This window comes from Aplidium turbinatum, chromosome 16 (genome assembly GCF_918807975.1).
Source record: "Aplidium turbinatum chromosome 16, kaAplTurb1.1, whole genome shotgun sequence".
Classification (NCBI taxonomy): Eukaryota; Metazoa; Chordata; class Ascidiacea; order Aplousobranchia; family Polyclinidae; genus Aplidium; species Aplidium turbinatum.
The window spans coordinates 21,589,687-21,602,342 of NC_137487.1; the positions used below are offsets into that span (position 1 = coordinate 21,589,687).

Sequence of the window (12,656 nt, forward strand, 5' to 3'; positions counted from 1 at the left end):
AGCGTTCTGTACCACGTTCCTCAGTTGATTGTTTTGCGTTTCTTTCTTACTATATATTGCGTTGATTTTATACACTGAATCAGTAAGTAACAAGAGGTAAATGGTTTTCTCACTTGGTTGGCTATCGCTACAATTATTATTGTTTATTTTATATTAAACGTCTGGAAATACAACATGTACTTGCATGTTTCTAAATTTATGTCTTTTGGTTGTTCATTGTATTGAAGTTTTAGACTAGGTTTAGCCTACTTTTACTTACCTTTAGCAATTTTCCGGGTTTTTTTCAGCAATTCCTCAACAAATAGTTGTCTTTTTTGCATTTTTTCATCTAAAATATAAAAACTTGTCATTAAACTTATGATTTGTAAACGTCACTTTGATAAGGTAGCAGGACTACAGTATATGCATTGATTTTAACTCTTAAGCAAATTATCAAATGTCATTAAAATAAAACAGATGTTACCAATTTGCAAGTGCTTCGGCTCTCGGGGTGTGCGCTTGAGCAATTCAAGGACAGCTCTCCATTTAGCGGCACCAAGTGAATGGAATACTTGACAAACAAGTGACTCGGTCATGCGTCTGTTCTCAGGGGCGCCGGAACGATTTTTGACTGGGGGGGCAAGATTACGAAAAAAGGGCACTTTTTTTACTAAAAGGCAAATTTTTTGTCAAGTTTTAAGATATAGCGATAATGCTAATCTATCAGCTCACTATGTATTGAGTAATGATAGCATACAAGTGTCCAGTATACAAAGAAGGGCATCATGCTATGTTATAATGATGTAACCTACTGTCAAGCCTTAAAGCAGCCTGCGGCCATGGCCGCTAAGTAGTGCTTAAATGACCGCCGGTGCTACCTCTTCAATCGGCCAAGTTTGGCCGCCGGTCTCTTCTAACCAATTATTTAATTTTGCAATAGAATGGTCGTGGATTAACTGTCGAAAATATGTAGTATCAAAGAGTGACGCAAAATTAGGTCAGCGAGTCATAATCGCCACTGTTGCATTGTGCGGGGATATTTGTTATTGATGGAATATATCCAGCTGCAATCACCAGCGCTGTAAGTCTTGTTTGTAATTCTCGACGTTTATCTTAACAAAGTCTTAATCCGAAGTGCTAATTTACATCGGCTGGCAATATTGTCGTTTTTATGTCGATTCGATGTTGTCGGACATTGAATCGTTGTTAAAAAGGAGAACTAGGTTAGTTGACATCCAAGGGGAAAACATTTTTTGATCATATTTTGCAAAAATTATGCTTCTTTTAGTAATGTCCTTCACATCATTGAAATACTTATTTTATTACCTTGCCGTCATCGTCAACACAATCATGTCGAGCGTTGTTTTTCGTTGCTAAAAAGAGTTCTAGGGGAATGGCGAACTTCTTTAAAATCAGCCACATTGGAGACACTCGTGCGAGTGTCGTTAGATGGTCCCGCAGTACTGGATTACAATCCCGATAAAGCAGTTATTGCGCGGTGCGACGACGATTCTATTGTAGGACGTCGCCCAGGCCCAGACTTCAACAACGCTAAGTGATCATTTTAATATTGTTGCAAGTTTAATTCTATTTACTTGTGCTATCGTTATTTTTATTTTGTATTTTGGCCTCCAAGCACACAGATTTGGCCGCCGAGAAGGAGCTTCCGAAAAAAAACGAGTTTTAAGGCCTGTACTGTGTTGCAAAATTTTCTGCCGTAAATATTATTTTGAGGCAAAAATGAAAGATTATTATTAGGCTAAAAGCGAATAGCAGAACTTGTTATATTGCAAAATGTGCAGTTGCTTACATTACTTTAAAAGGGCACCATTGCCCCCCCTGCCCCTCCATCTGCAGAAAATTTGAGGGCAGGGGGGCATCCGCCCCCCCTGCCCCCCCGCTTCCGGCGCCCCTGTCTGTTCTGTCGTTCAAAACGTCTACTAGTAGGCGAAACTGCCAGGATTAAGCTCTCATAGAAGCTTTCTCAGTTCGTGAATAAATATTTCACAATCACTCAATTAAATCCTATGATGCGATCGTTGAGATGATTCGAATATAGGCTACTGTACTACTGTACTTTGTAATCTATGTTTGACGCTTGATGAAATAATATGTTTGGTTTATTTACTTCGACTTATTACTACGCCCCGTTAGCTCAGTGGTTGCGCGCCCGGCTCAAGATCACGCGGCGCTGGTTCGACTCTCGGGGTGTGCGCTTGAGCAACGCATTTCAGGACTGCTCCCCATTCAGCGGCATCTAATGGATGGAACAATTCTCGGCAACAAGACTTTAACAATCGGAAAACTTCACTCTGCCAATCTCGGTAACCGGTCCTGCGTCAAGAGCCTCTACAAGTATGCGAAACTACCAGGAATAACTTATCAAGGCTTTGTCAGTCCGAGGATAAAGCTTCAAAACCAACCAATTACGTTTGGTTTGTTGTTTTTTGTCACCGTCGCAAACCGCTTTACAGTCGATGATCTTTAAAAATTGATGACAAAGTTGCTTCAATGCGTGATGATTTTAATAGTGTTCCAATTATTGTAACCTTGCTAATTCACGTTCAATAATTCTGTTAACAATTTCAGGTATTTAAGCTAAATACTGTTCAACGAGCTTGAGGGCAATAAAGAATGTAGGGAGGCATTTGGTCACGTGCTAACCCATAAAAAAAATTAGGAAAAAACATGTAATTTTGTTCCTTTATGCAAATAGACAAATAAAACCCAGCAACCAGACGGCGTTTAACGTAATAGCATGAAAATAAACTAAAAATTACAAACGTTTTCGGCCATACTCATGTCAGCCCTTTTCAAGTAACCAGCTGACTGATTTTTTCATAAATTGAAATTACAGATCTGATGCAAATGTTTTTCAACCTATTCAGTTTGCTCGTTCAACCTCATTTTTATCAACCTAATCGATTGCATTTGGCACGCAAAGTTTCAGCAGTGGATTTTAGGGATAGAAATGTTTTATGTGCTGCGTTAAAAACTAAGACAATAATGTAAAATTTCAAAATAAACCCATTGCCTATTCAACTATTTAACAGTTAAATGACCTATTTCAGTGTTTATAGAAGTATGAGCTAAAATGGGCCTTGCATACTACGTATAGGGAAAGGCTTGGACACTTCAGACTTTTGTGAGACGACATATAACATTAAAAAAAAAGCTTAATAAATAAATTATTGCAGCCCTTCTGTGGTCGGAAAGAAAAAGTCATTTAAAACGTGACTTCGATTTTAAACTTATACAAAAATTTGATGAAAAACCCATTAATGAGCCTAGAATGCACAATAGGCCAAAAAAGGTTAAAATTTTCATTTGTTTCTTGGGGCAAGCCCTGAGACCATCTCTTTCACTATTTGATTTGTCGGAGCCCAACTTCTACATTGTCCATTTTGTCTCTTAAAACTTTTCTAGGTCTGTTACCGCATGCAATATTATAGATGCGTCACTCATGAGGCCACTTTGAAACTACTGTTTAAAAGTATGACCAGGCCCGTAGCCAGCCGGGGGCCAGGGGAGGCCTCGCCCCCTCCCCCCTGGCAAAATCCCAACATTCTCGAGCAACAGCTACAATTAGATTGATTTTACCTATCTTTCCCGTTGCAGAGCTCCAACCTAGGCCCAATTAACTACAATTGTTTTGTTTAGTTAACAGCTAAGATAATTAAACAATTTCACCCCCCCCCCCCCTACCCCTCTATTGGCAACCTCAACATGTTCAATTCAACCAAGGCCAACACGTGTTAGGTTGGTAGAAAAATTGTCAGAAACTGTGCAAAATAAAAATGTGTTGGGAAAGAATGATAACCTAACAAAGAGGGAATGGTTTTCCAGCAGGCCTACAAACCGGTATAAATTAGGCTATTTGATATCAGCTGTCGCTATTCTCGGTATCATACCTAATTCTAAGGGTCAGTGATAACCAATTTGTGCAGTGATAAACCAAATTTGTGCAGTGATAAATCGCAAAATGTGCAATGGTTTTTGAAGACAACGCATACAAAATATAAACCCGTAATCTTTTAAGCAGTGTTTATTTTTTCTCTTCAATGCAATCAGTGTAAATAAATTTTGTTTCTAGTTTTCTAATCTGTGAAGTGTTCAACCTTGCAGCAGATATTGCTTAATTTGGATCTAGCACTGCCGTTTGTGAGTGTGGATTCTCAGTGTTAACAAGGGTTGACGCTCCCACTAGACGCAGCATGTTAGAACCAAGACAGGCAAACTTGGTGCTTATGGCCTTTGAACATTCTGCATCGAAATCTATCGATTTAAACTTGTTTGTGAGACGGTTTGCATCCAAACATCCGCGACTGCAATTGCAATAGACTAGTTCACAGGTGTACGAGTATAGGCGCAATGGGGGAAGGTGACCATAGTTGTGCAGGTTCCATAGTTGTGCATGTGCCATTTCCCGCCATTTCATGCATGGTTGATCAAACATGACCACACTCCTGTGATGCCTCTAAGTAATGAGCTCAGGTAACAGATTTCTAGTGCGTTCTCTATGCAAGCTGTTGCTATAAATGTTAGTTTGTTGCATTTTTTCCTGGTTTTTGAGTTATCAGATAAGTTGTAATTTTTAGTAGATGTTGATTCTCTAGGAAAGTGAGCTAATTTTTGATCAGTAAAGGTGCATAGAGCTTGCATTACCTGCACTTCTTCTGGAAAAAGGTTTCGCAGTGTGGTCAGAAAATCCCTTTCAAGATGGCAGAGTCTTGATTCCATAGTTGTGCAGCACGTGATTCCTTAGTTGAGCATTCTGCACAACTATGGACACCGTACGAATATTCTAAGCACTGATATTGAAAATTCTCAGCACCTGAGACGATGATATTCTCAGCACACCAGTAGCTCCCCAAAGCAGTGAAAATCCTCCCAATGTGTAGGCAAGGCTATAGGCTACATATATATTTCCATCAGATATCCTTCGAATTCCTAAAGCTCCTCCTTGCAAACTTCAGTTCAATTAAAGGAAGAGAAGAAAGTTGATTATTCTTACTAGTGTTCCTGAAAAGCAATAGCTGTTAAAGGAAAAATTGTTGAAAGGCAAAAAGAAAATTAAGAGTTCCAAGAAGGTCCAAAAAAGATAGCAAATCAAGACGTAAAAATAAGAAATCAACACCTCAAGCTTCTTCTTTGAGCTCTTCAGAGGATGAAAGCCAAATGGTTCTAAATAACGATTCCTCCGACAACGCCTGCGAAAGTGACATGGAGGGCAAGAATGTGTGCATGCAGGGCCAGATTTAGCTGATGAGGGGCCCGGGGCACTTCTAGATCGGGGCGCCCCCGTGCAAAAAAACACCTCTACGTCTACAGTAGCATTAATCCAGCACTGCACAACATTTTGCACAAACTTCAGAGGCTGAAAAAAAAACATAAAATCACATTTTTCCACGTCGGGGGAGGGGGCGGAGCACCTGCAGTCCTGCACCCTCTGCCCCCCTAAATCCGGGCCTGTGTGCATGGTGTGTTCTGAAGGGTATTTGGGACTGGAGACATGGATCAAATGTAAAGTTGGTCTTACTGTAATTTTGAGAATGCTTCAAGCTCAGCAGGGCCTTGCAATAATTGGGCTCATGACAAATGATCCTGTGATGTATGTGTGCCAATACTGCGAATAGTAGGCTAATTGCTGATTTGTCAAGTAAACTTGAATGTCATTCTTTCCTTGCTTCTTATGCATGTAACCTATCCACAAACAAAATATCTGCTATACAGCGACGTTTTTGTATGTAGACCCATTGCTAACTATTGCAAAATAAGCCATTACTGCCATTTCTATACAGCATGGAGGAAAACAAGTGAAGATCTGCTAAATGCGTATGACCCTGTCCGTTTTGTATTTGAACGTCTACTGCAATATTAAAGTTATAAACCTACACAAAGCAGTTGCACAATTAAGGAATCGGAATGCACAACTATAGACACCTATGACCATAGTTGTGCAACTTTAGTCACCGTTTTAAAATGTCAAAAGCACTTATTAGTTTATTTGCAAAACTTCATTTTTGTAGTGCTTTTTGTTGGTAAATGCTTGTACTATAACCACATCATAACGTTTGTTTGCTAACTTTACTCATGATTCAGTTTTTGATTAAAATGTTAAAAATTGCACAACTATGGTCACCTTCCCCTAATCATATAGGCTATATCAAAATCCCCGGCACTAGTTTCTTCGAGCCAGTTAAAGTTTTTGCTCATAACAAGTACCGCTATTTGTACAACAAGTCAACAATTGCTGTGTTATGTTGGTCATTGTAACATGGTTGCCGTGATTTAACTAGCGGATAAAATAAGAGACCAGTGTTGGTTTTAACACTAATCTGATATATTGCAATTTTTGTGGATATCGGTATTTAAAGTGCAACTGCACGATGACTTTGACCGCACTTTATCTGAAAGAGCATGTTTCAATCTATAAATACCAACGTCGCCGTTACATTTTAAGGTTATATTTATCTCAATAAAAATTATCAAAACCATGGTTTTCCACGCGCTTGTATTTTTGGCCACGTTCCTGCAATGGCGGATTGCATCGCGCAACACGCGGATTATGACGTCACTTGTAGTCAGACCTCGGAGCGACTATCGGTTTTGCAAGTCCTTTGGTTGGCTTAGTCTTAAGAGGGAAGATGTTTGTTTTTCGCTGCTTCGATCTCGTGGCACGTGCTTTTTATGTGAAAGCAAGTAGTATAGGCTCTTTGCAACCTCTAGTTTGAAAAAATAAGCCAGGTTTGTTGTCTTGTTCATTGAGATTGTTAGATTAAGAGACTGACGAAAGCTGTCATAGGCCCATAAGGAAAGCATGCGAGGTACGTCTCAACCAAATATGTCACGTAACATTTTCGTAAGTTTCAAGTCTTTCGTTCAAATGTATCTCTTGCAAAATGAACTTTTAAAAGAAAACATTTCTCTAGCAATTTCGTTTCTTAGATTATTGTAGTTCTGAGCTAAATATGTAAAATGGTGAAAATTTGCTCTATCTGTCACACAAAATCTGTTCCTGGTTGCAAGGTGACATTTTTTGCCTTCCCTAACGATCAACATTTGCGAATTAAGTGGTGCAGGTTTGCTCATCAAGTTCGCAAATGGAATGGACCCTTCCTTAGCAGTGTTATCTGCTCAAATCACTTTCTTGAGCATGATTTTTCTGGGCAAGTCGAACAGAGTCGTGCTGCCATCCTGCATTGTCTCTTTTATTCGTAGAAAATATCCTAGCGACGATAGGGATTATGCTGGATTCAGAAAACGGCCCCAATGATGTTGCGACCGTGCCATATTTTAAACTGATTGTCCTGCTTTGGTATCATGCACGTTATAACGTCCGCGTTTTGTCGCTTCTACCTTTTTCTAGACCTCTGCTATGTTTGCCATATATCGTTTTTTCGTTGTGATGGTCAGAAATAAAAACAAACTGAACTGAACTGATTGTTGAAGCGTTATTGTACAATACAAAATCTTTTCGATATAACCAAGTTTGCCGGTTCCAATCTACGAAACTAGCCTTCGGCGATGGGCATCGCAAACCACTCCTGGCACACAGGCATCAACAACTAAATTTGTATTATATGCTGGCTGAAAGATGCGTCTTCATTATAGAATAGATGCCTTATAAATTAGCGCATTTACTTGTCGCGTCTAGTTTGGTCTCCACCAAGTTCGACTACAAGTGACGTCATATCGCTAGGTGGCGTAGACGAGTTTGCCACTTCCAGGTAGCGTGAGAGAGAAGCGCTAGAGAGCGTGGGAAAAAGGTCAGTTTCTTGGCTGTGGGCCTCAATTGTAAGGAAGTAAGTTTTTCATCCCGTACCAGACGTCTTGGCAATGGATTCTAGCCAATGTTAATTTGATCGTGCAGTTGCACTTTAAGAGGTTAAAATGGTAAAATCATTTAAATTTTTTCGGCCCCCCTAACAAAAAGTTGGCCCCCCCTTGTTCTGCGGTCTGGCTACGGCCCTGAGTATGACGCCATCTTTAGATTTTTTTCCATGTTTGTCATATTTAATGCATTATTAATATCCATCCCAGTGTGGTTACAAAACACAGAAGGCTTGTTTTTATTTGATATAAATTTTGACATTGATGTTGTGGTCTCCATTGGGCTTCTTAGCTTAATTTGCATAATTCATTACTTACCGGTAGGTTTACGTAGAAATATTTTTTGCATTATAGATCTGACACTTTCCATCAATGTTTGTGTTTTTGGCTTGAGTTGAAACAAAAATGAAGAACTTTGGGAAGATGAAGTCGCTGTAACGAATTGAGACCAATTCAACAATTTTAAAAAATATTTAACTTGTAAAAGAAAGAAGCCCTTACAAACAATCTTTGAGATATTTCAAAGTCTTATCCTTCATTACAAACATTCAATTAAATTTATTTTTATTTTCCCGGAATGCAACATTTAATGATAATGTTGGAATTATATATAGAAACAAAACCAACAACAGGACAAAGTGGCAAAACTGCAAAACTTTAGGATGTAGCCTTAAGGCATATCTGTGATCACAGTAGCCTACATTTAAACACGGCCACCAAACCTGACATTATGTCAACAATATATTTATTGAGATATTTATTTGTTGTACAATAATATTACCAGAAGAGCTTGGTTGGTTGGAAGATGGTGGCGTTTGTGATGAGGTAGATTCTGTTAAAGGTTGTTGGGTTGTGTTGGAGGTTGAATTGCCTGTAAAATGTTAATATGATTAATTTAATTTTAATATAAATTTAAATATAATGAAGTTAAAAGACTTCCCTTGTTAACTGAAATAAATAAACTTTGAATTAACAAATAAATAGACTGCGTAGTCAGTTGTTGAGATTCTTGAAGAAAGGAATCTTGACGGAGATCTAAAAGTAATATACTGCAATATGTTTATTGTTTATATTATACTGTAGTTGCTTAGTTAAGCTTTTGATGTGGTTGTGGTTGTAATAAGATACACTTTTCAGTTATGTCTACAGCTTAGTTTTGTTTAGAATAAAAAAGATTAACCACAAATAGAAATCAATTATTTGGTGACTGACATGATTGTAGCCTACAGTTGTACACATTATATTTTCGTGACTAATAAACATTTTCACTTAACAAAGGCTCGATTAAACTTAAACATGGTATTACCTTACGATTCCATAATCTAATGCAGCTTGCTATCAAAACAGTCAGTGCAGTGCTCATATACAAATGATCCCCTACTGTGAAGTAGACCGCGCTTAATGCAGCTGTGTCGCTAAGGCGCTGTGAAGCAAAGCTTGCCACCAATGCAGGTCCCACCAGGCACTTAAACAAATAATGACTTTGTCTTCTATAGGCTATAGTGATCATTAGGGCAACCAAAAGTCAATAAAGTCAAAATTGTTCTGCGTTGTTCAAAGTTTATAAAACGTCCATAAACTAAATTTCAGGCTGACACTAAGAGAGGTTTCAAAGTTATTAAGTAAAAAAAAGTCAAATTTTATGGTTAGGTCAAAATTTTCTTTTAACGTAGTTTTTCTTCTTTCTATTGATATTTTATTAAAGCTACACAGATACTGATTTTTTGTTGCAATTTCCGAGGTAATAATCTTGTTTCGCCCACTATTGACGATTGAATATTAGCCAGCTACCCTGCTGTTAATGAGTTGGTTGCCAGGGTAAAAGCAGTGACCATTAAAAACTGGTCAAGAAGAGCTAGTTTTACTTCCATTGGCCAACCTCCACAGCCAATTGTAACTAAATGGGCCACTTGGTTGAAAGCTGCTTTCTATTATTCAAGAAGTCTACCAGAACTAAGAAATATTGTGGAAGGCTTCGCTTCCATGATGGTGGTGTCTTGCTGCGGCGTGCTCAAGATGCTGTAAAAGCTCCCAATTTAGCTACTCGCCTTGTAGAAATAGAGGAGCAGTACAGTGCACTGTTTGATATAATTCAGAAGATGGAAGACAGCCGTTACACCATTCAAGAAGTTTACCAGAAAATGACGTCCCTTGACTTTGGTGTTGATGGCTGCCAAATTGGAAAATATATTCAAGCAAGAATCTCAAGGAATGACATCAAGTGCTTTGTGAAAATGGGACGAGATGATATTTCACCACATTTATATAGCCCGCTGAGGAACTCCCAGCAACTTCTGTATCAGTAGAAAGAAGCTTCTCCATTTTAGGAAAAATGTTGGCGAGAGACAGGAACTTCAAAGGCGATAATGTAAAATATTACTTGATGTTGAAGTATAATACTGCAGAACCCTCTCAGTAATTTCGGGATATTTAAAGACACTCCATATTTATCTTTTGCAGATTTTCGAGTGACTTTCATTACCTGTTCGTTAGCTGTGGTGTCGTTGAGTCTTCCACATTTTTCTTTTATTTTATTAGAAAAAAAAGATATCCTTACCTAACGGTTTGATTTCTAATATGCTTTGTATTTCGCATTTGGGTTGCAAACGCAGAAAGTTATTGATCAAAATTAGGTCAAAATTTGTAAATTATAAAGTCAAAATTTCAAGTTTTTAGTTCAAAAAATTGGTTGCCCTAGTGATCACCAATATTTGTCGGCACAGGGCCAAGTTCGTCATTCTAACAGCGTCGGTGGGTAGACTATTTTACGTATTGAAAATGCAACACGTATAAAAGTAATCACGTTGGGCCAGACTTTAGGAACCGCTGATCTAGCGACCTAAACAATATTCCTACTTGAAGCGATTTGTGACGTCTGAGATGTTGATTGCGTCAGTGATGACGTAGATTCATCTGAAGGACGTTGGTTCAATGCAGTGTTCGACTGATCTGTAAAAATGAAACACGATGTTGAAACATAAGATTAACAAAATTTACTGCCATTGAATTAAACGTTCAAGCTGATTGTTGCAGCTATAAACTTTACCAGGAATTTGCATTGATTAAAATTTTATGCACACATTGACCATTATCTTGTCGGTAACCCTACTTGAAGCAATTTGTGAAGACGAAGTTGATGATTGCGTCAGTGCTGACGTACATTCTACTGAAGGACGTTGATTCATTGCAGTGCTCAATAGATCTACAAAAATGAAACACGCTGTTGAAAAAACAGAATGAATAAATTTCTTGCTCTTGATGTTGGTATTTTTGTTGATGCAGTAATTATTATATAAAATAACATCAAGTCTCAAGGTTTTATTGGTCAATTAAAGTTTGTTTAAGGGGGATAAATTATTGCAATGATTTTTCCAATAAACTTGATAAATCATGTTTCGACTTACTATAATGAAAAAAAACGCAATAATGTAATTTGTTGTTAGTTTTATGATGAATAGTCCGTAGATAAAACACAAATTTACCTTTGTTCATGATCGGATCCAAAAGGAGTCCGGCCGTGAATTGGAGAACTACAGACCAGTGACCCTCTAAGAAGTTATTTTGAACGAATAATTTGAAATCAGATAATGACATTTCACGACAGATGTATAAAGCACTGAAGTATTCTTGGAAGGTCTGGTGACTAAAGTAGAACCGTTGCTGCCCTTCCAGGAGCGCATATTCTCTGTTTGCTCCCATTAGAGTGACGACAAGATCTTGAACTTCCTGACTGGTGAGATGTTCGATTTCAAGGTCGTCTTCTGAGATTAAGACGGTTTCTCTTTTTGTTGCTTCGTACGCGATTTTGGAAAGTCTGATGACAATATCATCAGATATGGAAACGGAGTGTGTAGAGGTTTTAAGATTTAACAATACAGTATGAAATATCCTGGTCATTGTGGATATATCATCAATTTGTGACGATCCAAGACATGCTTTCAGGTAAAGTTGCAGCATCAGAGGATTGTGAGACATCGATTTCAAATGTGGAGTTTTTACTGTAAGTTCGTTCCAAATAATCTCGGATTGTTGTTGGTCGTTGACTAAGGCGTGGAATAACGTCTTCATGTCGTCAGATGTCAGATCACGAATGAAGTAAGTGCGTTTGGGTCGGCATTTTTTTGGAATATCAACCATAGCGTGTGGTCGAGAAGTGAATATCAAGTGACAATTTTCAAGAAATTTTCCCAAACAAAGATTCGAAGCAAGTTCCCAATATTGAAGTGGGGTGTTGTAATTGGATTTTTTTACTTTTTCTTTCAGGTTCCAACTCACTTGATCAAATCCATCCAAAATAATGAAGCAGTTTTCCGGATTGGCTGTCATCCATTCAAAAGCAGAATTCTGTTCTTGGTCGCTTAAGTTGTAGTTGCAATCTCCCAGCAGAAACTCTTTCAATGATGATTGTTCGTTGCAGTCATTCATGTCCATAAAAAGCTTCCTTAGGACAAGGCAGTTTTCTTTTTGAGAAAGTCGTCGTGCCAGGCGTTTCGATAGAGTTGTTTTTCCTGACCCAGGATATCCGATAACCGACACAAAACCGTTCTTTCGAATATCAGAAACTAATTGATCGATTGTTACTGCTTGGTCAGAGTCGGTCAATTTAATTCCTTGACTTTTTGGATTGTACTTGTCATCGTCAGGAATGGACCTTCCTTGGTAAAAATCAACTTGAACCATTTCAGGATAAATTTCTGGAAAACTCTCCGAAGAAGCTTTAAAATTGGAGAGATCAACGTCATATTTGGAATGATATTGTTTGGAAGTTGCTTTTTGAAGTTTTTTTAATTCTTGTTTTGAATCTAAAAATCAGAAATGGAAATTGTTTGCAAAATTATTTGTGC

The 12,656-nt window shown here is 38.1% G+C and overlaps 1 protein-coding gene across 1 annotated transcript in view; it reads right to left on the bottom strand.

Moving 5' to 3' along the window:
* Positions 1-10,871, bottom strand: part of LOC145785322 (uncharacterized) — a 36,088-nt gene extending 25,217 nt beyond the window's left edge. The window contains exons 1-5 of the mRNA XM_082596982.1: positions 10,859-10,871; positions 10,669-10,761; positions 8,594-8,683; positions 8,131-8,244; positions 260-328 (exon numbers count right to left, since the gene is read on the bottom strand). Of these exons, the coding sequence (XP_082453108.1) occupies positions 260-328; positions 8,131-8,244; positions 8,594-8,683; positions 10,669-10,761; positions 10,859-10,871 (379 nt within the window). The remainder of the gene's footprint in view (positions 1-259; positions 329-8,130; positions 8,245-8,593; positions 8,684-10,668; positions 10,762-10,858) is intronic.
* Positions 10,872-12,656: the final 1,785 nt, after the last annotated feature.